A 23831-nucleotide genomic window follows, 5' to 3' on the forward strand; every position below is an offset into this window, starting at 1 on the left:
GTGTGGGCATGGGGAGAAGGGCTGGTCCGATGATGGGCTGCACTTTGCTGTTGCATTTCCCAGAAGATGCCATAAACGATGTTCAGGCACACCAAAAAATGGAAGGCGCCTTTTTTTTCACCAGAGGCATTGCCCTGTGCGCTGCCTGCCCTGCCCTGCCCGCACTGCCCAGCCCTGCCCAGCTGCCATCACCTTCCTGGCCCCGTACGCACGCGTGCAGCAGGCCCAGCAATCGAGGGGAAGCGGGGAAGCTTTTCCGAAGCTTTTTCCTAGGAAAAGGGGGATCATGGGGTGCTGAGCCCAGCTGCAAGCCTAGGTGCAGGGAGTCGTGGGTCTCTTTAGGCCCCTGCCCAGGGGCTTTGAGGAGTGGGGGACCGGCACATGGGGTCTTCTGCTTACGTGTAGAAGTGCTTTCAAGAGTGGGGCTTGATCCCAAAGTCTTTGCTCAAGGATATGGTAGAGAGAATCCATTTGGGGCCTCTAGAAGGACTTGCAATCTAGGAATTAATAATGATAATGATGACAAAAATAAAGCAGAGCTTAACTTCAGAAGCTTGCCCTACTGTGGCATGACCCTCCATCCTGCTCTGCCACCCCATTTTGAGCTCTGTGCCTGCACACCAAGCCCGGGCGCGTTTGCTGCACTCCAGGACGAGGGAAACGGAGCTGCAGGGCCGGGGTGGGCCATGACAAGGCAGAGGACAGAGCCCAGCCACAGCTCTGCCGGCCGGGGCCAAGGTGGGCTCCTGCCGGCCGGGCCAGCTCCAGCCGGGAGGGAACGGCCGAGCCCCCACGTCCAGCCTCGGAGCAGGATGGTGAGGAGGGCAGGAGGCATCTTGGATCTGGAGGACAGGTTTGGGGGCCAGCCCCTAATTAAAACCTTTTGTATGAAGTTAAAAAAAACCCATTCCGTGTCTGTTTAATATTTAACAGATGGGGGGGGGGGGGGAGGAAGATGTGAACACAACTGCAGACAGAGTTTTGCTGATGTGCCAGTTATATTGCAATCAGATCTTGTTTAATTAGTATGCAGAGCGAAAACATGCCTTCGGATTATTTATTTAAAAAAAAAAATGGGGACCCGCCCCATTTTCTCCCGGAGATGAAAACTTTTCGCAAAGTTTTTATGCCTGGGAGTAACCTCCCGCCCTGCAGTACTCCGGCTGGCCAGGGGAAGAGGCAGCGAGGTGCCGTTGCCGCCGCGGCCCGCGGAAAGGTGCGCGGAAGGGGGCGGAAGGGTGCGCCTGCGCCTTTAAGGCGGCGGCGGCGCGGGGGGCGGCGGAGCGGCGGCTGCCGATCGCTTCCCTTTGATAAGGTCCTGGCAACTCCGTAGCCGCTCCGGGATGCCGAGAGAAGGTGGCAAAAAATAAATTAAATCCTCCCCAAAAAATATAATTATTTTATTTTCCTCGCGGATGGTGAAACCTCCCCCCCCCCTCCCCCGCCCCGGGCAGAAGCTCCCCCCCGCGCACGCCTCGCACCGGGGATGCCCGGGGGCGGGAGTACCGGGTGGGGCAGGGGGTGCTCCCCCCGCTTCTTCTGCTTCATTTTTTAATTTTTTTAATTTTGGGGGCCTGTTTTTCCCTCTTTTTTTGTGTGTGCGAGCGTGGCGGGCGGAGCGGAGCCGCGCTACCGCCCTTGCAGGACCGCTCCGCCGGCCTCCGCTTTGATGCGCGCAGCGCTGGCGGGGAGAGCCCGGGGGCGCGGGGGGGCGGGGAGGGGCGGGGGGACGGGAGGAGGGAGGGGGAGGGGGAGGAGGCGGGGGAGGGACCAGCGCTTTTGTATTTAAAATAAATAAAATAAATAACCAGGGGAGGGAGAGGAGGGAGGCGCGGATCGCGGTGGGCTCCTTCCCTCGCAGCCCCCCCCCCCCCCCCCCCCCCCCCCCCCCCTTCCCGATGCTCTCCGATGCGGTTGCACCGCCGGGGAGGAGAGGAGGAGGAGGAGGAAGAAGAAGAAGAAGAAGAAGAAGAAGAAGAAGAAGAAGGAGGACGACAGCGGGGGGAGCGGGGCCAGCCTGCGCGCTGCCGGCGGCGGAGAGCGGCGGGGCCGCGGGCGCGCAGCGAGCTCCGGCTCCGCGGTGAGTGGCAACTTCGGGGGCAGCGGGCCGCGCTCCCGGCAGCTTATTTTTTTTTTTTTTTAAATACTGATTTTTTTTTTTTTTTTTTAATTATTTTTGGTGTGCGCGCCTTGCGGTGCCCGCGCTGCGTGGGCGCGGTGCCTCCGCGGGCGTGGCCGGCCCGGCGGGGCCGGGGGTCGGCTGTTGCACAGGGCTCGGAGGATCCAAGTCGCTCCGGACTTTCCCCCCCCCCCCCCCCCCAGCTCCGGCTCCGACCTCTCTCCTCCCAGCCCGTCGCCATTTCTGGAGCAGGTTTTTATTATTATTATTTATTATTATTATTATTTTGCACGCCGGCCCAGCGCCGGGAAGCCCGGCCGGCTGGGGTCGGCGCCGCCCGGAGGCTGGCCGTCCCCCTCCCCCGGTGCTCCTTTCTATTTATTTTCCTCATCCCGGAGCCGGGGTTGATGGCTCCGGGCTCCGGGCTCCGGGGGGGGGGGGGGCGCGGGGCCGCCCGCCCGGCCCGGGATGCCCCGCTGCGCCCAGGTACGGCCGCCGCGCCCGGCCGCGCCTTACCCCCCCCCCCCCCCGCCCCCGCCCCCCGATCTTTTTTTTTGGGGGGTGTCCCTGCTCCAGCATCTGGTTTCCGCAGAGAAGCGCCCCAAAAAAGCCTTTCGTCCGGGCGGGTGCGCCCCGTCGGGGCGGGGGGGGACGACACGGGCCCGGCCGCCTCCGGCTGCGCGGTGCTGCTGGGGCGCGCAACGTGCGCGCTGGAGGAGGGAGAGGGGGTATTGGGGGGGGGTGTATGTGCAAAATGGAAACCAGATGCCGCGGCTGGGACGCCGTGGGCTGCCGGGGGGACCGCGTTGTGCCCCCCCCTCCGCGGCCCCGCTAAAAGTGCGCCGGGAGTTCAGCGGAGCGGATCCGATAGTCGCGATCGGGCTGGCGATAGAGCCGCGCTCCCTCTGCCCTGCCTTTCTCTCTCTTCTCCCCCCCCCCCCTTTTTTTTTTTTGAATGTGGAGAGTTGAAAAGCCTGTTTACTTTTTGTCTTTGATGTTGGGAGGATCTGGTTTTGATTAGATCAATACTCCTTTTTTCTCTCCCCCCCCCCCCCCCCCCCTTTTTTTTCCCTTTGCAGAGAGGAGGCTCAGAGGATCCCCTGCTGACTCCAGGCAGAGGAAGGCAGAGGCGCAGGCAGCTCCTGGAGGAACTGGCAGCCCCTCTCCCCATCGGGCTCCGGAGCCATGAGCAGCGCTGTGGTCCTCGCCCACCTCCCAGACCCCAGCAGCAGCTTCAGGGAAGACGCCCCCCGACCCCCTGTCCCGGGGGAGGAAGGAGAAGCACCATGCCCGCAACTCGCCAGCTCGTTTCTCCCCAAAAGCCAAAGCTTCAAGGCCATGCCGGTGCCTCCTGCCCCGCGGAGGAATGAGAACGGACTTGGGGAGCCGGAAGGCAGCGCATCTCCAGACTCCCCTCTGGCCAGATGGACCAAATCCTTGCATTCCTTGTTGGGAGATCAAGACGGTGCCTATCTTTTTCGGACCTTCCTGGAAAGGGAAAAATGTGTGGATACCTTAGACTTCTGGTTTGCCTGCAACGGCTTCAGGCAGATGGACCTTAAGGATACCAAAACTTTAAGAGTAGCCAAAGCTATATACAAAAGGTACATCGAGAACAACAGTATCGTCTCCAAGCAGCTCAAGCCTGCTACCAAGACCTACATAAGGGATAGCATCAAGAAGCAGCAGATAGATTCTATCATGTTTGATCAGGCACAGACTGAGATTCAGACTGTGATGGAGGAAAATGCTTACCAGATGTTTTTAACTTCTGATATATACCTCGAATATGTAAGGAGTGGAGGAGAGAATCCTGCTTACATGAACAGCAATGGACTGGGGAGCTTAAAAGTTGTCTGTGGCTATCTCCCGACCTTGAATGAAGAAGAGGAATGGAGCTGTGCAGACTTTAAAAACAAAATCTTGCCTTCGGTAGTTGGACTATCCAGCAAGACGTTGAGGGTTACAGCGAATGTCAGAGCTACGGAAACGATCGAGAATGGATACAGGTAAGGGAACCCCTGGAAATTGTGCTTTGTTTTAACTTTAAGGACTTTGAGACTGAGTTTCAGAAGGCTGTTGGGGAGGCGTGCTGGGGAGCTAGCAGGGAGCCAGGGGAGGCTGGGCGTCCGTGGGGCTGAGAGCACGTGTGCTTCCCTGCACCTCCGAACACTGGAATTTGGGGGGTGTTGGCTGGGTTTGGGTTTTTTTTTCCCCCCCTCTGTACAGAGGAAAACGAGATACTGTGCTCTTAAGCCCTATTGGCTCTTTCAGTTCTCTTATAGATCAAAAACTTCATAGCAACTATGTCCTCCGGACATACGTTAATTATTGGTTCAACTTTCAAACCTATTAAGAGCAGTAGTAGAGTGGATCATATAGACGCATGAATAATGTAACCTACTAGTTCCCCAACTCCACCATCAACCAGTGTTTAACTATGTTGGTTATGTGGGAAGCAATTGTGTGGTCATGGAGGAGGAAATGCATGCACTTACAACATCAAACTCTGCAACTTGCACAAAATCTGCTTTTATTTTGACCATGTGTGTGTGATCTGCAGCCTCTCCCATCGCGTTGGGTGTTGGTATCGTGTCAAAGCCATTTAGGGTGGCTTTGAGCCAATGCATACAGGAAGATACTTAAAATTGAGTACTTAAGGTAACAGAGACATTCCAGGTATAGAGTAATAGTAGATCTTTGGTGCTCTTCTGTAGATCTTTGGTGCTCTTCTGTTGGCTGTGTGCTCAAAGTTAAACTCATTAAAACGTGGTTGTGTCTAATGGCAGCTCACGAGGATGCGGGGAGTGTTGTGTGGTGGCAGGGTCGTCTTGTGCCCTTGTCTTGGGGTGCATCTCTATTGCCGAACCCTTCTCTTTTGTTGGAAATGTTGATGGCACAGCAGTGTCAGGGTGAAGAAAGTAAGAGCCATCTCGAAGTGAAGGGGGGGATGGGAAAGAGAGACTCTGATGAGCAAATGATGAGTTGTATAATCCTCTGAAAATGTATTCTTTCCTCTCCCCACCCTTGCCATAAATGTGGATTGTTGAATCAGGGCTGAGAGGAGAGGGCTCTGCTGGCAGATGTGCGCTCTCCTCTGCTGGCCCAGGAGGTTGGGGTTTGGTATGGTGAGTGTTTGACATCTCGTTTACAGGAATTTTGAGAGCGTGTCTGTGATTCATGGACATCAAAGGGCACCAGCCTTCTCCTGGGGAGGCTTTGCTGGAGCGCGCCCTCCTCTCCCGCCCTGTGGAGAGCTTCCAGCTGTGCCGGGCTTCCCGGTGCTGAGCTGCCGGGAGCTGGGAGGGTCCTCTTGCCCGCGAGGGTGCTGCGGAGCCTGAGGCCTCTTTGGTCCTCTCCTGGAGGCCCTCCCTGCCAGCGGAGGGGTGATGGGCGTGGGTGCAGACAGGAGGGATGCGCTTCATCCCGGCGTGGCCTCTGGACCTCTCCTGCTGCGGGGCTGTGCGGGGAGGTGGAGGGGTGGGGGGGTGGGGGGGCAGCACTCGCTGGCAGCTGGTCTATGGAGGACTTGGGTTTTGGGATCCTCATCTCATGCCTGAATGTTACTGTCTGAGCATCTGCTGTTCTCCAGAACTTGGTTTGAACTGCTGCCCTTCGCTTGCTTTCCAGGAGGGGGACGTTTGATGCTTTTATCTCTCAGCCTTTGTTGGTATTCAGTGCTGGAAGGGCTTGGCTGTAATGTTCTACCAGAGCTGCAGGCCCTGCTAAAAACCCACATGTGCCTTGTCCAGGAGAGCTCTCGCAGAACGGTGGCTGCTTGCCTGATTAGTGCTAGGTTTTTTTTCTTTCTTTCCTTTTTTGTCCAGGGATTAATGCAGCTTGCTCCTCACATGTCAGATCTACCCTCCTAGGACATTAGGTAGTGCATTTTGCTTTGATCACCTTCTGTTGAATTTCCAGGAGCTTTTGCTCTCCATGGGGCCAAGAGATCTCAATGCAAAGAGAGGGAGGTCAAGCTGCGATGCTTCTCAGTTCCTCCCCGAGCTATCCGTTTGTGAAGCCACTTGTGCGTGCATGTGCTAGGAGCTGATGAGCATACGGATGGGTTATCTCTCATCACTCAGCATTTAGGATTGCGTTTAGGATTGGAGCTGAAGCTTGCACAAAGTCTTTCCTGGTGAGTGGCCAAACCACACCTCCCTCCTCGTGTGTGTGATGGAATTAAAGAATTTCTGCTCAGTGCGTTATGGTTTTGAAGTGCTGTGCAGGCTCTTGCCATTCGCTTCGGTGGGTTTCAATGTGATTATACCAGTGAAAGCTGGGAGCGCTGGGCTGAGCCCACCTGATGATGGGAGCAGAGCAATCTTGGGCCAGCCTGGTATTTGGACGGGAGACCACCTGGAAATCCCAGGGCACGGAGTCACGGCCAAAAACACGGCAAATGGGAGACCACAGAAACCGTACAAGTTGGAAAGACTTTGTTTGGCCCCAGCATCAGTGATGGACAGGAACAGGAGAAGTCAAGTGAAAACACAGTGTTTGCGCCTGGCTGCAAAACAGGCGTATGCATGCAAACTGCCGGTTGTATATTTGGAGCCCTAATACAGGGAATGTTTTAAACGTAGAACCTTCCTCTTGTACTTCAAAGCAACTCCCCTCCCCTGTAGGTTGTGGTGTGGTTAAAACTGGCCTCCCCACGCTGCGCTGGACCTGGCCCCGTGCTCCAGGAATTCCAGCTATTATTTATATGCATTTCTAAATTTATCACGCACGAGTTTGTGTACACAGAGTGCTTCTTCCTTTGCAGTGCCGCCGTGTAACGTGGTTTTGTTCAGTCCAAGGTGGACTCATCTGCCTCTCATTAAGCTCTAACATCAGTGGGACTGGCCTTGCTTTGAGAAGGCTGGGGCTTGCAGATGGCCTTCTGCCGGCTCCCAGTGCTTCCTGGCCTTTGAAAGGACCCGCCGGTGGAGCTCCTTGTGTGTGAAGTTATTGGAACCAAGTTTGGCTTCAATTATCAAAGTAAATGATGCCATTGTAAAGCTATGCTCGAAGCAGTGTTCTACAGTTAGAGAGCATGGAAGCTGTGATTAACATAGTTTTGTTAAAATATACTTTTTTTTTTTCCCCAGGTTTGTGCATGTGTGTGTTTTTTCCTTTTTTGCCTTTAAACCCATGATTGCCCAGTGATGTTTGTCCCAAGAAAATACTTATTGCGATTCAGTTTTGCCTCAAAATGCTCCTTGTAGATTTTTTTTTTTCCTCTCTCGTATAAATCTGTGGTTTGAACTGCCAGAGTGCTTTTATTTCTCAGAAGCAGAGTTTGACAGTAAGAAACCCCGCACTCTGAAATTGCACCCTCATAACAGGGGATATAACCAAGAGCCCCGGAAATTTTCATGGCATTATAATACCTCTGATATGCCCATTGCCTCACATAGCATATAGAGAGTTCCATGCTGTGTGTCATCGCATCAAGATAAGAATAGGCTGAGAAACATCAGACATTCTCCTTGAAGCTCCAGAGCAACTGCTACCTGACAGCTGAAAACACTTTGCATATTGAGTTTGGAGCTGGGGTGTGTTTGTGTGTGCAGCATCTGTGGCAGGAGACCACCGCTTTCCACTGGAATTTAAAACCCTCGCAGGCAACTTGATGCATCTGGGTGCAATTACTGTAGTAAGGTGGTCAAATTAAAAAAAAAAAAAAATAAAAAAATAAAAAATTAAACATAGCAAAACAGCCCCCATTGGTTTTCTTAAAGGAAAAATTTCTGTGGGGATTTCTGTGGGGCAATGTGGTGGAGGTGGAATGTGGGGGCTCACTTTAAAAATATGTAAACACCGTGAGGTGTTGGTAGGTGAATTGGTGCTGCAGTCTGGTACTGATGGGAAGATGAGTTAGTTCTGGCCACTTTCTCTAATTATATCTTTCCAAACGCTGTGTTTGGACACACCTCCTCTCCCTGTACCGTATTCATACGGACCCGCTGCCTCCGCCCCCCACCCCAGCCTCTCCAGCAATCATGTCTGCTGGAAGAACATGGCAAATCAGCCCTCCTGGGTGCAACCAGGGATGACAGACATCTCCCAGCAAGGTGGTGGCCCTGTGCTGGGGAGCATGCTGCACCCCTGAACCTCATGGAGCATCCTGCACCCCTGTGCCTCGTGGTCCTCTGGTGTGCTCTCAAGACCTGAGATGGTTTCAAATCACATAGTTATAAGAGCTGCATCCCTTACACAGTCGATCCAAAAGCCCACCAAGGACCTAGGAAAGGTCACTTGGACTGCACATCCCCCTAAATCAGAGTAGAAGACTACATGGTTTTTAGAGGAACTTTTTTCTAGTAGTAGTAGGATAACTTAGCTTTCACCCACATGTGGAATTAATTTATCTTTGAAGATTTAACTTCTTTCCTGTGGCATTCCTTACTATCTCTTCCCCCCCCCCCCCCCCTTCCTTCCCAGATATATATTTTTTAACATCTTGATCTCCCCATCAGAAATGCCTTGGCCTCCTTCGGAAAGGAATGCAGCCCCGGCTGGGCTGAATACCTGCCTGCAGCCAGCCCCACGCCTCTCATACCAGAGAGGCCTATCTTCCCCACCATGCTTCCCCCTCCTTCCCGCCCCCCCCCCCTTTTTTTTTTTTTTTTAAAACTTAAGCCTTTGTGGAGGCTCCTGTTTTTGGTTCTGGCGGAGCAGGAATGCAGTGGCGACGGGGGGGGGGGCGTGGGGTGCCTGGTTGTTTGTGAGGGATGGAGAGCGGGGTGGTGGGAGGACATTGCTGCTCACTTAAACCCAGCTGGTCCCCTCCAACCCCCGTGGGGGCAGGGAGGTGGAAAGCCCATTAAAAAAAAAACCTGCCGAGCCTGCTGGCACATTCCTTAGGCCCCCAAGTCCTGGGTAAGTGGCCCTAATTATTAAAATCAGCAGTCCTTATCAGATGACAAGGCCTTTTGCTTTGATATACAAAGGCAGAAGCTTAACAACCCCATCTTTCCTTGGAAGAGGAACAAAATGTGCACCTTAACATGCAGCTTTCAAACCTCCTTGCATAATCCCCTTATCACCTGCCGAAGATATGTATATTGATCCCGGCTGGGAAGTTGGAGTAATGAGAGGCAGCGGGCAGGGGGACACCCGGGTCCTGTCCCTGCCCCCCCATGCGGTGACCCTGCCATGGTGACCCTGCCACGCTCAGTCACAGCCCATGTCACTGCCCGTGAATTTTTCACGCGACCGCTCTTGGGTACTCAACTCGAACATCCAGGCTGGGCTTTGGGTTTGCTTCTCCAAGTGAAGCCAAAGGTGTTGGTATGGCTAACTCACATGCCCTTTAATACACCCTGCTGCTCCTGTCCTCACATCCCACATCCTCCTCTTCCCCACCCAACTCTATGCACAAAACCACGAGTTGAACTAGTAGTAGGTTCTCCTAAAAACTGGGCCTTTTTATCGTGTGTTTTTATAATGCCAGGAAGATGCTACCCGTCTTTGTGAGGCCAAGCCTGAGACAGCAGATTTCAGCCCCGTCCATGTCTCCTCTGACGCATGGTGGTCCTGCTCCAGTAGTTCAGGCAGTTCTCTTGTTTCAGGCAACACAGATACCGTAACTTGTATTCCCAAAGGGGCCCTAACTCCTGTCTTCAGAGTAGACTTAAGCATTTATTAGCTGATGCCTCAGTGGCTTTCAGTGGGACTTGAGCTGTGAACTTCTTGATCTTTTGCCTGCTGATGCCAACAGCAAAGCTCCTGCTGACCTCAGAGTGCGGCATCAAGCTTTAAGGACCGAGTTTTTGAAGGTATCAAAGTATGCAGAGGTGCTTCCTGGGATTTTCTAAAGCACATTTCCAATGCTAAAAGCAAGATCTTTAAAGTCAGACCTTGGGTGTGTTTAGACAGAGTGTGTCCTGGTTGCTGCTGGTCTGAGCAATGGATGGTTAGGTGCTTCTAAAGAGGTTGAGCAGCCAGTGTGCATGGTTCCCATAAGGAGAGTGCTACTATGAGACTTGTATGTTTTTCTCTAGCCCAAGACTGGCTGGTAACTAGATTCCTGTTTTGCTTGTCCCCAGGTCCTTCAAGAGGAACGATCCCGTTAACCCATACCATGTGAATTCTGGCTATGTTTTTGCCCCAGCAACCAGCGCGAATGATAGTGAAATATCTAGTGATGCCCTGACAGACGACTCCATGTCAATGACGGACAGCAGCGTGTAAGTATCTTGTGTTGGCTGGGTCCTTTTGGGATGCGTCATCTGTGAATCAGCTGCACCGATGCACCATGGGGGCTTATGGGAGTGATGGGTCCAGGGTCACCACCCTGCTTCTGCTAGCCGTTGACTAGGGGCTGCCGAAACTGAGGTGTGCGCCCAAACCGAGAGGTGTAGCAGAGCATGGTAGCCTCATTCTTCGTGCAGTCGCCGGAGGTATCGGATGGAGTAAAATAATGAAGCCCTCTATTGCCATTTTGCAGCTGCAGCTGAGCAAACATGTTTTCCCCTATGCTAATGGTGCTGCCTGACTAACCCAAGGAGTGTATCTCCCTGAGCCTTTGTCTTAAGGCCAGGCTTCCTTAACTAGTTATCAGTCATCAAAGAGGAGGAGATTACTTCCTGTAGGAAGTACTTTCTGTAATTAAGGTTCGTCATTAATGTCAGAATGTACATTAATAGGGCCAGTGACCTGAAGGGGCAAATAGCTGCTCAGCTAGTGTGGCTGGGGCAGTCTTCAAAGAGCCATTTGAATGGAACTGCATGGATCAGGTCTGGGTGTTTCAGGAGTGTAGGGATGAGAGATGATGCTGTGGCTGAGCCCAGGAGTTGCAGGATCTGTCTTTTCCTCCTGACTCTGCTGAGAAGTGTGCAACTAGGAGCAAGTCGTTTGACCGTTCTTCCTCAGTTTGCTTTCCCCAGCAGGAGAGAAATGGTGCTTTTGTGTCTGGGGGTAGAGGAGGCAGTAAGACTCACTTAGTGCTCCGCAGGGCCATTTTCTTCAACTGGGCAGAAGGCAGATGTTGCCGTTTGTGTTTCATGATCTTCACTTAAGTACCAGTGCTCTAGAAAAGCCCACCTGTAAACAGAGTGCTGCGTTCTTGGTCTTCATCTCCTAGGTGAAACTTCTCCAGTGTCTCTGTCAGACATGTCCAGTGATTACTGTGTACTCCTTGGAGAGGTTTGCATGCTGGGTTTTTAAAGTCAACAGTGCTGTGTGATGATGCAAAACAGAAAACAGGATTTACCAAAAATCCTTGATGTGTAAACAAAAGCTTTTTTTTTTTTTTTAATGCACATGTGTATTTTGAACTGATATTATGGAAAAAAATAGTTTGTTGTCCCACCAGATTCCCTTATTGAACAATATTGGCATTAAATAAAAGAGCTGAATCATAGGGTGACTTCTTTATTTCTTCTTACTGGCTCTGGTTGTATGTGATCATGTGTCAACAGAGCATTCATTGGGTTAGTCATTTCTGGACCAGTGTAGGGTCACTTGGGATTCACAGGGCTAGGATTATACCCTCTCTTCACAGCAATGCCAATTGTAGGCCTTATACAGATGAGAGCACTGAGTGAGAAATAAAGTGCATGGTGGATGAAAGGCTTAACTGAATCGCTTTCAGCCCATTGTTAGTCCAGGGGAGCTTAGCGGGGATGAGAGGGCAGCAGCCCGCTTTGAAATTTGCTTGAACAAGTGAATAGGAGCTCCCCATAAAGCAGTGCGTGAAAGGAGCCTGCCTGTTTTTTCCTGCCGTAACAATAGCCCGCGCAGGCTGTGAGAGTTTGGGGAAGCTTGGCTGATTAAACTGCCCGCAGCTCCAGGTTGGGGGGCGGTGGGGAGGGCTGGGGGGGGGGGGGGAGAGGGACGGCAGAGGTTGGAGGAATATTTCCTGCTGCAGAACCGGTCCCCCCGGGCATCCCCGGAGCCACGCTCCGTCCGCGGGGCCGGGAGCAGGCAGGCACGCCGGGATGTTGGGTGTTTTTGGAAGTAGGAGAGGTAAATTGGCAGTTTTGGAGGCTGGGCTTAAAGTTAAGGCGGATGTAAGACTTCCTTCGCAGAGGCGACGGGCTGCTGCCAAGATTGCAGTAAAACATGTGGGATTCGCAGCCTCTCCTGGCACCTGGCTCTGCTGGTTGCTGAAGATGCTGTAAGGGTGTTTGGGACACACACCCGCCGTGCTTTCACAGGCTGAGCCCAGGTGCTCTTCTGCCTGCAAGGTTTTACCCCCCTTTTACAGAGGACCTGGGTTTATTCTGTTTCGTCAGTGCGAATGCAAATTAGTTCTTTTGGCTTATATTGGTATCAACTGAAGAGGAAAAACTTGTTCTGGAAAAGTCTGTCAGGCATAGCAGTAAAGTGAGTTGTTTTTTTTTTTTTTAAATAAATCTAAATCTGAACTGTACTGGAATTAGGAGAAGTCTCCAAATAATGAACAATCTGCCTTTTTTTTTTAATTATAGATGGCAGGGATCAGTCTGTCCGTATGTATTTTGTAATGGCCACAAAGCATCATGCAAATTTATATTTCCATTTCTTGATTGGGGGGGAGAGGAAAGGGGATTTTTTTTTTTTTTTATTTGCTTATATCTTATTTATGGATTTACTTTGGACACAGGGGAATGCTGCTGAGCAAACTTCAAATATTACCTTATCTTACAAACCAGGCTTTTGATGTTGGCAAGATCAGAGGCTTGTTTCAGAGCCGTTGCCAAATGAAGATGGGAGTGAATGCATATGCGCATGAGTCTGATATTTCAAAGCAGCAGTAAAACTACATTCAGGTTAGGTCAGGCACATCTGAGTCAAAAGGCTAAGATAATTGGCTCAGCTTAAATGGCAGCTGACTGGGTAGAAGACTTCAAACTAGTGTTTCCCCCAGAAACAGATTGGCTTAGCCCCAGCCTGGTTAGCTGAAATGTTTATAATTAAACTCTACTGTTTAGTGCCTAAACTCTGTAGCTCTTCAGCCCGCAGCTTTTAGTAGCCAAGAAAGTGAGTGCAAATAAATGTTTGCTGCTGGAGGAGGGGGAGAGGTGGCACCTGGAGAGCTGGGGGTAACCCTTGTCCTGCCCCGAAACCTCTGGCTAAGCTCAGCCTTTTCATTTCAAAGGCACTTTCTCCTGGTCTGGGGGGTCTGCTTCAGCATCAGGGTTCCCCCTGCCCCCCATATCTCTTGCTGTACTGAGCCTGGCTCCAGCTCCATCCGTCTGTCCCTCCGGCAGTCGGGGATCACCCGTTGGTCACCCCTTCAACCCTGGTGTTGTCTGTTTTCCCCCTGTTTTATATGGAAGGCCTAGGTTTAGACAGCACTCATCAAAGTGGCTGTAAAAGTCCCTCCCCATTCCCCAGGCTGACTTCCCGAGCTGCTCCACAGCCTTCCCATCCCAGTGAAATACCTCTTTTTTTTTTCTTTTTTTTTTTTTTTTAAATCTTCTTTTAATTCTGCATGTTGTTACAAGTTGTAAAGCTCTTCTGGCAAGGCAGGGCTGTAGAAGCAGGGAGCAGGAGATTTGCTGTGGGGCTCTCTGGTGCAACCGGAGGAGTTTTAGGGGGAAGGAGCAGCCTTCGTACTGACCTGAATGAGGGCAAATCTTAAATAAAGTGAGGAGCCGTGCTGTTGGGTCAGTGTTGCTTTTCCTCCTCCTTTTGGAGCCACCCTGCCTGGGAACGGTGGGAATCCCCGCTCCTGCTCCATAGCCTGTCCCAGGACTGTCCCTTTGGGCAGAGAACAGTCCACCAGAGCTGGGAGTATGGGGACACCCCACAAGGAGATGTGCTCCCAACTCGGCGGCCGCAGCAGAGGGGTTGGGGATGGCATCTCGTGCTTGCAGACCTGGAGGGAGGTGGAGAGTGCAGGAGGGCTGCAGGGCTCACCGTTGTCCCTTGGTCGTGTCCTCGGGTGCCTCATGTTGAATTCACAGACCTTCAGCTGCTTCCCCACTCTTCCCCATCTGGCCTCTTGGACTGCCATTTATAGAGGACACCTCCTCTTTCTTTCATTGAATATATTAATGGGATTAGTCCCCTATGTATGTATGCATGTAACATGCTCATGCTGGCATTTTTACTTACCTTTAAAATGCCTATTTTACTGGTTATTCCCTGTATTGAAGGTCTCCCTAAGAGACCCTTATGTCAGTAAGCCTCAGTTAGCAAATGCTTCTCTGAAGGTACAGGTGATTTGGTTTTCACCTTAGATTTGCTTTTCTCCCATCCTCCCCCAAAGCTAAGGCGTGTCACGTGCCTCAAGCCCTGTTGCCCCATGGGTTCGTGGAGCAGAAATGCTTGGTGGCCACCAGCGGCTGCGGTCGGTGGCCGTGACCGTCTGTGATGGCCGGTGTGTGCTGAGCTGCTTCCCCAGAAAGCGCTCCAGAGCCCTGTGTTGTGCAATGGGGACATTAGGACAATTAGCTCCTTTCACTTGTAACGTAACGTGCATTCATGGACCGTGTCTAGAGGAGGCTGATGTTCATCTTGTGGCATCAATGACTTTCTCTGCAGTCCCAGCGTGCTCTCTTCTATTGTAAAGCTTTTCCAAGTTTATTAGGGTGAAATTGTTCCGATCTCTCACTCCAGGCTTTGCAGCTTAATCTTGCTCATTAAAACAATTTAACGGCAACTGAACACTTTGGCCAAGATCTTCACAAAGGCCTGCGATAGCGTGCTTCAAACCTTGAGCGTGGAGTGATGGCATCTAATAATGCTTCTCAAGAGAAGGGACCTGGCGACTCCGGGAAGACATTCCCTTGCGCCTTGTCTCTGGCTGCGTGTCCAAAACATGTCGGTGTGTGCCCACCGCTGCCGTGGCCGCGGGAGGTCAGGGACGCCATGCCATGTCGGCTCCTCTGGCAGCAGTGCGGGGCCGCTGCTGCCTGCTCAGCAGCCGCCGCTCCTCTTTGGGCAGGAGCTATTTTCTTCGCTCAGGAGATGAGTCAGGTGTGGGGGCAGGTGGATGAAAGGGATGGGACCGGAGATCAAGGTTATTCAGCCAGTCTGAGGGAAGGGGTGGAATTAGACATTCAGGATCTCCAGGCATGCTCTTCCGGCTGTCCCCGCTGTCTGTAGAAGGCCCTTTAATCCTAACTGAGGCAATTTTTTGTGTGGCCGGGTGAAAACACCCGCGTTGCCTCGAGCGGGCTGTGCAGGGGGCTGTTCCCACTAGTGCTCCTCGCCTCGTCTCTTCTCATGGCTCCCTGGCCATGAGCTGGCGTAGCCGAGGGGAGCAACGTCGTGCCTGGAGGGTACGGCCCGGCTTTGCTCATGCCTAGCGGTGGCCTGCCTGTGCCGGCCAGCCTCAGGGCAGGAGAAACATCCCAGGTCTTAAGTAGGGTTAGAGATGGCGAGCGGCCTTTTGGTGGCTATCCATCTTCAGCCTCTTCCTTCTTGTTTCCACTGTGCCAATGCTCCATGGGGTGTTTCAGAGCTTGAGGAAAGTTGTGGTCTTAGAGAGCGTACTTCGGTGGTGAAAAAGCAACAAAAATGAAGGGCAGCAGCAGAAACCTAGCATTGGAAAGGCCTTTCTGTAAGATGCCTCGGAAGTGAAGCTGATGGGATCTTTGAGTGTCTTCCCGTGCGGAGTTGCTTTCAGCTTGCTTTTCAGCTTTTGCTTAATTACTGCACATCCATGTAGATGGTGACACAGGAACTTCCCAAGCCGCCAGATGTTTGAGGCTTCAGGTGATGTCCAGAGGGCTCAGCACCTCTGGGAACATGGGCCTGTGGCGTGCCTGGGTGGTTTCAGAGGTGATGGAGAAGCGTCTTGGTTAGAGCATAGGGAGAGCCCCAACTGATGGTGACCTCTTTTCCATGTGCAGAGATGGGATCCCCCCGTACAGAATTGGGAGCAAGAAGCAGCTCCAGCGGGAAATGCATCGGAGCGTCAAGGCCAATGGTCAAGTTTCTCTACCTCATTTTCCGGTAAGTTCAGGTGGGAGCTGCAGGGTTTGGGTTGGCCATGGGAAATGCTGGGACTGGGAATGGGCACACGTGGAGGGAAGGGGAGAAGAGCGTTTCCATCCCTACGTGATGCCAGAAAAGAGATGCTGCTTGGTGTTGGGCAGGAGCCATGTGCTCTCAGCATCCTTGCAAAAACCTGCTTGTGTACAGTCACATTTTGGTCCTTCCCTGAAAGCCAGGTGCTAGTTAGGGCTTTTCAGTGGCACTGAATTTGTCCTCCTGGTCTAAATCCAAGCAGAGATACCCCGGTCGGGTCTAGCGAGAGCCTTGGCTCTGGCCACCACCCTGACACCTCCGCCAGTGCCAAGCAGACCGGGGCTTGGCCTCATGCGCATCGCCGGCGGCCTTCGAAAGCACACTGTCTGTAAGCTGGAGGGAAGCAGGATCTCCCAAAAGAGAGACATTTGCAGCAGATACCTGCCTTGCTTTGAGGGGATCCGATTCGCAGTGTTGCCGTGCTCTCAAAAATTAACTCGCTGACTTGCTAACTCAGTTGACTTGCAGACTCCCGATTCCTGCGGTGAATAAACTGTTTACACAGACAAATATAAACTTATCTTGTCTTGAGATTAATACGCTAAAATTCCTCTTTCTGCTGTCTTAAGCAGCAAGAAATCATAGATGATATTTCTGGTGGAAGGGGGGGGTGGTTTATGTGGTTTTTCTTTTTGGTATTTTTTTTTTCCCCTTCCTCCCTAAAGAAAGTTCTATAGCCTGAGCTTGTAAATTAGATTATTTTGTCCCAGGGCGTGCAAATCGACTTTCTCTGTAAGGCAGTGCTTTGATCAGGGACTGAATAGAGCCAGCTTGTGTAAGAGTGACAATTTCCAGCAGAGTGGCCTTTTTCTACCCTCACATCATTTCTGGAGCTAAGTGGTTGCCGGAGAGAGGCCCCACCTCATCTGGTGGGTAGTATGTGAAAGAGTTGGCAGTTCAGCTTTCTGCTTTCAGGGGGAAAAAAAAAAGAGGGAGAGTGGGGGCGAGGAGTGGGGTGCGTGGGGGTGGCAGGAGGGAGGGCAGAGTCGGGTGGGTGGTTTCTCTTTCCTCTTTTTTTTTTCTCCCCTTTTCCTGCCATGTTTGCTTCTTTTGGCAGAAATTCACATTTTGCCTTTTTATATTCTGCACTTGATTTGGAGATGTTCCCTTTTTCCCTTGATAGATCTGCTTGAGGCAGCCAAGCTCAGCAGTGTAGCACTGCTAGCCTGCAGCAGCTTTCTTCATTTTCTGTACAAAGAGATGGAGGGGGGGGGAAGAGATCTAGGACACTGTTGAGACAACACTACCTCAAAGGTGCCCAGTGTGTAGCCAGGAAATAAATTACCAGCACTTCTCTGATCTGCAACCGTTTGACTTCTTTTTTTTTTTTTTTTTTCCCTCCTTTCCCTTTTTCTCCCCCGTCTTATTTTTTTTAAATTTCCAACTCCTTTCTGTTTATACTCACTTTATTCCTTGAGTTAAAGTCTCTCCCTCCCACCTCAGAGGGGTTTTTTTTTTTTTTTTTGATGTTTGACAACAGTCTTTGAAGATTTTCTACTTCAGAGTAGCTACTGATGGGCTGGTTGTACTACAGAGGGAACAAGCGGGGTTCCTCAGAGTGCGACCAACTGCTCCTGCCGAAGGCAAACGCTGGTGGGGAGGATGTCACTCCATGAGGCCACAGCACTAGCTCATAAAAATCCAGTGCAGACCATGCCTAGTTGCGGTCGTCTTTTCATCCAAACATGGAGACACAACAAGCGTAGCAGGGCCGGCGATGCCGCTCCGGCTAAGCGCCCACGCCCCGCGCTGCCCGCTAAACATGCCTTGTGCCTTCTGTCCCCGCTCCTTGTAGAGGACCCACCGTCTTCCCAAGGAGATGACCCCGGTGGAGCCGGCTGCCTTCGCCGCGGAGCTCATTTCCCGGCTGGAGAAGCTGAAGCAGGAGCAGGAAACCATGGACAGTCTGGAAGAGAGGCTGCAGCAAATCAAGGAGGTAGGAGGATTAACCCTCCCGGGGCCGGGCAGAGCTCGCTGCGTGCTGCCCGTCTTGGTGGGGGTGGGAGGGGGCCGTATCTTGCCCACAGGGAGGAATGCGTTTTGCAGTTTGCGAGCCCACGGGGGGGACATCCCGGTGCATGCCTCGCTGGCTCCCCGTCCTCTTGCATTTATTCCTCGCCATTGCTTGGCCGGCAGGACGAAGAGAAGGAGGGCTTGGAGCTCCCCGCCAGCCTGCAGAGCAGTCGGGAGATGGTGAACCCCCAGCATCCGCAGCACCCGCTCTCGCTCCTGCCCTCCGGCAGCTACGAGGAGGACCCCCAGGCCATCCTGGACGAGCATCTCTCCCGCGTGCTGAAGACCCCCGGCTGCCAGTCGCCCGGCATGGGCCGGCACAGTCCCCGCGCCCGCTCCCCCGACCGCCTGCTGATGGGCAAGCTGCAGCCTGGTGCGGCCTCGCCGGCAGCGTGCGCCTTGGTGGGTAAGGGATTCATCACCAAGCAGACCACCAAGCACGTCCACCACCACTACATCCACCACCACACCGTGCCCAAGACGAAGGAGCAGATTGAAGCGGAGGCGGCTCAGCGGGTGCAGTGCTGCTGCCCGGCGGGCAGTGACTACTACTGCTACCCCAAGTGCAAAGGCCACCCGAAAAGCATGGACCCCCCTCTCCCTCCGCTGGAGCCCTTTGGGTAAGTCACGAGCATCCCTCTCCATTGCACGCACCCCAAACTATCACCCCATCATCCCCCTGCGATGGGGCTGATCGGGACAGCCCCGCAGGAGTGCAGGGGGGCTAACGGCGGGCTCGTGTCCCTTTCTCGCCATCAGCAGGACGGGGACGCTGCCGAAGAGGCCGGGCAGAGGAGTGGAGAGCGTCGCCCTGCCGGCTGGAGACGGGGGGCTGCCCGGCCCCGGCGGGGTGCAGCTACCGGGGGGTGAGGCGGACCGGGCACAGAACGTCTGGCAGTGGATGCTGGAGAGCGAGAGACAAAATAAGCACAAGCCCCATAGGTAAATACGCAGCTGTCTACAGCAATATCGCTCCCGGTAAATATTTATATATTACATGGGCTGTCTATTTTTACAATCGCTGAAAACAAATGAGACTCTTTGCTCCTCCGGTTTAATATAAAAGCTGTTCCGCAGAACCAGAAAAACCACAAAAATGTCATGTTTTTGGCAATAAACCTCCTTTCATGTTATGACAGACTTTTGAGAGGGAGCGAGCAGAATAGGAGCTGCTATTAAAGTCATATTTTCCAGCTTTTCTAACCCGACTTCTTCCCCTCCCCAAGCACACAAAGCACAAAGAAGGCCTACAGCTCCGACTTCGCCAAGGGGGCCCCCGGCCGCCACCACCCGTGGGGGATCGGCAGCCACCCGCGCGGGGCGCAGCCTGCCCACCCCTTCGTCCAGGACCCCGCCATGCCCCCGCTCACCCCACCCAACACCCTGGCGCAGCTGGAGGAAGCGTGCCGCCGGCTCGCCGAGGTCTCCAAGCCGCAGAAGCAACGGTAATGGCCATGGGAGGGATGGTCCTGGTCCCGCGGTGGGGTTTGGGGAGCAGCGGGGGTAGGAGGGGTTTGCTGGGTGCTGATTGTGCTCATCTTCAGCCAGCGCTTGGGCTGATGGCGGGCAAGGCGGTGGGTGAATGTGGACGGTGTCCTCCCCGTCTAGGTAGAGGATCAGCCATGGGGCCAGACCGTGGGGATGCGTGACGGCACGGCTTGGCCGAGCCCCAAGGATGAGCCTCCTTATTCCAACCCCACCCTACCCCAGTGCAAATAGTTTGAATCCTAGACTATTACTTCCACTCTTTTGATGGCTGTAATTTGCCCATTTTTCCTCTGGGACGGACTCCAGCTACATACCAAGTGGAGAATTGGACTGGTTATCATTCATTTGGGTATGGAAGGATAAATTAGCCCACAGCATTTTTAATTCTTCCTTTGATTGTTTACAACATGTGAGGGTTGATACAAAGAGCGAACTTAACGACCCACAGGAGACTTCAATTAAGAAGATTGTATTTCAACAATTTTTTTTAAAAGTCTTTTTTTTTTTTCTTCTTCTTCTTCCCCACTTGCCCTCCCCCTCTCCACTTCAGATGTTCAACCTCAAATCAGCAGAGGGATCGAAACCACTCCGCTGCCGTTCAGGGGGGAAACACCCCTTTCTGCAATGCAAGTCTAACGACAGAAGAGTGAGTATTGCACACGCGTGAAAGGATTGGGAAATATATATATAATAATTATATTTTCATTAAATGGATTGCGCTTTGAAAAGAGAGGAAATTCTTATATCTGAAATTTTGTCTTTCAAACATTCTTCTTAAAGAAAGAAGAAAACATTTTCAAATCTTGTCTCTGGCTCTTTTTAACTTGCATTCCTGTAAAGTGGACAAAGATTGGATTAGTCTAATTACAGGATGGTTCTTTTAACAAGAAATCTGCTACAGAGAGGTCTAAAATGGCCTAAATAATTAAAGTTTTCTTTCTTACCCTCTTCATCTTAAGCAATGAGTAATGTTTGAAGTCCAGACTGAGCCACCTGACTAGAGCCTTTCATTTTTAATTGGTTGACCTTAAGTCCACCAGCTGTCTTTGCTAGCAGCTTTTTTTCTGAAGCCACTCTACAAAGACTTAGAACAAATTAGGAAGACTAAATTACTGCGGACTAACACTTTGTGACCTTTTGACATGCCAAGTGTACATTGCCTCAGAAGCAGTTGTAGATTTGGCTGCATGGTATTCACTAGAGCGTTGCCATTTTGCTGGGTAATATTGTTTTAATTATTCTTTAAGAAGGGTTTCTTGGTGCAGATGGCAAGATCCAGTTAATTTTATCCTCACCGGGAAAATTAAGATTACCTGTGTACTTCAGGTGAAGAATCTTGCGGTGGTTTTGCTCCGTTAGCTGTTGGAGGTGGCAGGTAGTTTTATGCATGAGAAGAAAGCTTGGCAGCTGCTTTGTATGAAGGCAGATGAAATGAGCCTTTTAAAATCAGATGCGTACAATACTGGGGCTCGCTAGGTTAGCCCACGGTGAGCCCTACGCACGCTCACCTGGCCCGCGGTCCTGCTCTGATGCTTCCAGCAAGCATCTAACCTCCATCCCTCAGTCCTCCTGTCCATAAAATGGTATGAGGTCTCTGCTGCCCGTGGCTGGGCGCTTTGCGATGCTGCGATTCCCACCCTCACAGCGAGCAGGAGCTGTTGCGGGAGCCCAGCGAAGGGCTGTGCAAACGCAGCATGACAGATTCACAGCGGGTACGGGCATATCTGACTTTTTGGGTCACACCCAGGATATTTCTGACCAGTGTCACATGTGGCAGAAACACTGCTGGGTTGAGTGCGGTGAAACGGCTTGTTCTCAAATGGAAAAATAGAGGCTTTTGTGTGTGTTTTCTGTTTTTCAGTCACAAAGAGCCAAAGAAACTGCCAGTTGTTCACACCTCTCAGTCGAGTGAGTTGGTTGTCACCTATTTTTTTTGCGGAGAAGAAATTCCCTACAGGAGGATGTTAAAGGCCCAGAGCCTGACACTTGGGCACTTTAAAGAACAGCTGAGCAAAAAGGGAAATTACAGGTAAGACTCTGTGATGTGTTTGTTCTTTAGTATATTCTAATAAGTCAAAAGAATCAGCAGATATTTTGCAGGCCTACCCGCAATGACACATTTACCTCGCTTTTCAGAGGCTGTAGATCTTATTCTCTTCCCACTCAAACCAAGAGCAACTTGGGAGATGGAGAAAGGGGCCCTGAGCTGCAGCTTGGCTGCGGGGCCACCTCCTCTCCATCTCCCTCCCCAGCCTCCTCCCCCAGTTGCAAAAGGATGCAGGCTGGCAGCCTTCGTGCTCCAACCCTTGTCCAAAAAGCTCGAATACCAGGAAAAGCTGCGATGGCCTTGTGGCGAAGGCGTGGAGTGGTGGGGTTCGGTTTCCAAACTGGGGTCAGCATTCATCTTGGTGCCGGCCTCCTGCTTTGCCTACTCATTTAATTTTTTCATTTTCAATTTTTTTTTTTTTTTTTGCAATGATTTGGCTGTAAATGCGGTCGGTGAAAGGTGGGGATGTTGCGTCTGAGTGGACGTGTAGCCGAGATGCAGCGAGCTCGCTTTTCTCTTCGTTAGGGGAAAAAAACCTCTGCCCTGCAGGGAAAGCTCCGCCAGCGATACCGAGTTCCTCCTCAGAAACACCAACAAACCCTTGCCCGTCTGGTTTCCAGGGCCCAGCTCCCAGTTTAATCAGTTTGCTGCTTCCCCTGCTCTTAAAGTTCCCATGGCAGTAGCTTCACGTTGGCTATTTTTGCTGTACTGCCCCAGTGGATCTGGGCGCTAGTGGGATCACCTGTTGGCCGCTTCTCCTGCAGGGTGAGCAGGAGAGGGAAGTTCCAGCTTTAAGTTTTGAATTTGCACGGAATTTGGTGGTGCTTCAAAGAGGCAGAAGGCTTGCCCTGCAACTGGCAGCCTCTGATTTAACCTCCAGATGGTCATTTGGGTTTGATACGAGGACTTTCCGGCTGGTGCTCCATCACTGGCGTGTCTTTAGCTTTGGAAGGTCCACCTGTGCAGATCAGAGGTAGGTCACCCAAGGGTGCCCTCAGGCTGGGGGATGCCGAGCTGGGGTCTGGCTATGGCTGTTGCCCAGTGGGGCTGGGCCTTGAAATACTGCCAATCCTTCCCCAAAACCATCTTTGCAGCCCGCCCAGCTGCCATCAGATGGCAGCAACCTGCAAGTACACCCAACGTGGACAACCTCCAGGCAGAGGTTGCTGCGCTTCTTGCACCGTTGCGCCATTTTCCAGCCCCTAAAGCCTCTCCCGGCCCGCTGTGCTCCTCCTCCGGCTGATGCAGCCTCGCGCCCCAGTTGCAGACCAGTCTCCTTGACCGTGCCACTGGTCTGTCACTGCTCCAGTGGCTGTGTAGTCCCCCCCCCCCCCCCCCAAAAAAAAAATCCTTTTGTTTGTTTGTTTGTTTGTTTGTTTTCTATGACATTTTTTTGTTGATGCCTGAGTGCAGAAATAGACTCCTAAAACCTCTGTGGCCTGAAAGCCCCTCCAGGTGCAATTATTTGTGCCTTGTCAGACTGTAATTACTTTAGAAAATGTTTTTAAGTGACTGACAAGGATGAAACAACGTTTTGCTTAGATCTCACCCCTTTACACCTGGGTAAAGACAATACAGAAATTTATAAAAGGAACTTGGGTATGTGCCCAGTATTTTATCTTGCACAGACACAAGGTGAAACTAATTACACAAATGTGTGTACCTCCAGGGAATCATTTTGATCTAAGCTTTGACTTTTGGCTGGACTTTGAGTGAAACTGCGGGTGACCTTCAGGGAAGAGGTCCGCAGTGCCTGGAGTAGCGTGTGTGTTACGGGGAGGCTCTAACTAGGCTGCTTTGGTCACATCTGGCATTGATTTCTTTTTAAGGCACATTTAATAAGCATGTCTTTGAAGCCATTGCCTTTCATTTAATGCACAAAGACATGCAGAAATGCTCCGCTCTCCAAATTCTTTATTGATTGGATCAGTTTGCGAGGCGGGTACCTCGGGCTCCCGCGATGCCAGAGCCGCGCGGCCGGCCCTGCCGTGGGGCAGCCGCTGGGAAATTGCTGCTTTGCTTTCCTCCCCCCCCCCCCCGCCCCCCAAAAAAAGAAGGAATTAAGCAGTGATTTAATACTGATGGCGTTAACAAAAAACAAACATACACGCACAGAAAAACTGGGTGGTGTCGGGTAATCTGAAGATGGCAGCGGTTCAAAACAGAGCTGTAACGCCAGGCCTGCTCGCCTCGATTGGTGCCAGATGTCCC

General features: G+C 52.1%; 1 protein-coding gene across 4 annotated transcripts in view; it reads left to right on the forward strand.

Moving 5' to 3' along the window:
• AXIN2 (axin 2) overlaps nt 1–23831 on the forward strand; it is a 49024-nt gene that overhangs the window by 21350 nt on the left and 3843 nt on the right. Inside the window, exons 1-10 of one of the 4 annotated variants that reach the window (XM_076354009.1) lie at nt 1900–2080; nt 3199–4128; nt 10156–10296; nt 15895–15997; nt 17868–18008; nt 18209–18705; nt 18845–19027; nt 19312–19530; nt 20124–20219; nt 21435–21602. In XM_076354009.1, the coding sequence (XP_076210124.1) occupies nt 3305–4128; nt 10156–10296; nt 15895–15997; nt 17868–18008; nt 18209–18705; nt 18845–19027; nt 19312–19530; nt 20124–20219; nt 21435–21602 (2372 nt within the window). In that variant the 5' untranslated portion in view covers nt 1900–2080; nt 3199–3304. Of the gene's footprint in view, nt 1–1899; nt 2081–2353; nt 2372–3198; nt 4129–10155; nt 10297–15894; nt 15998–17867; nt 18009–18208; nt 18706–18844; nt 19028–19311; nt 19531–20123; nt 20220–21434; nt 21603–23831 lie in introns of those variants that run through there. The other 3 variants (XM_076354012.1, XM_076354011.1, XM_076354010.1) reach the window with 3 other exon arrangements.

The sequence above is a fragment of the Aptenodytes patagonicus genome, chromosome 16 (assembly GCF_965638725.1).
Source record: "Aptenodytes patagonicus chromosome 16, bAptPat1.pri.cur, whole genome shotgun sequence".
Classification (NCBI taxonomy): domain Eukaryota; kingdom Metazoa; phylum Chordata; class Aves; order Sphenisciformes; family Spheniscidae; genus Aptenodytes; species Aptenodytes patagonicus.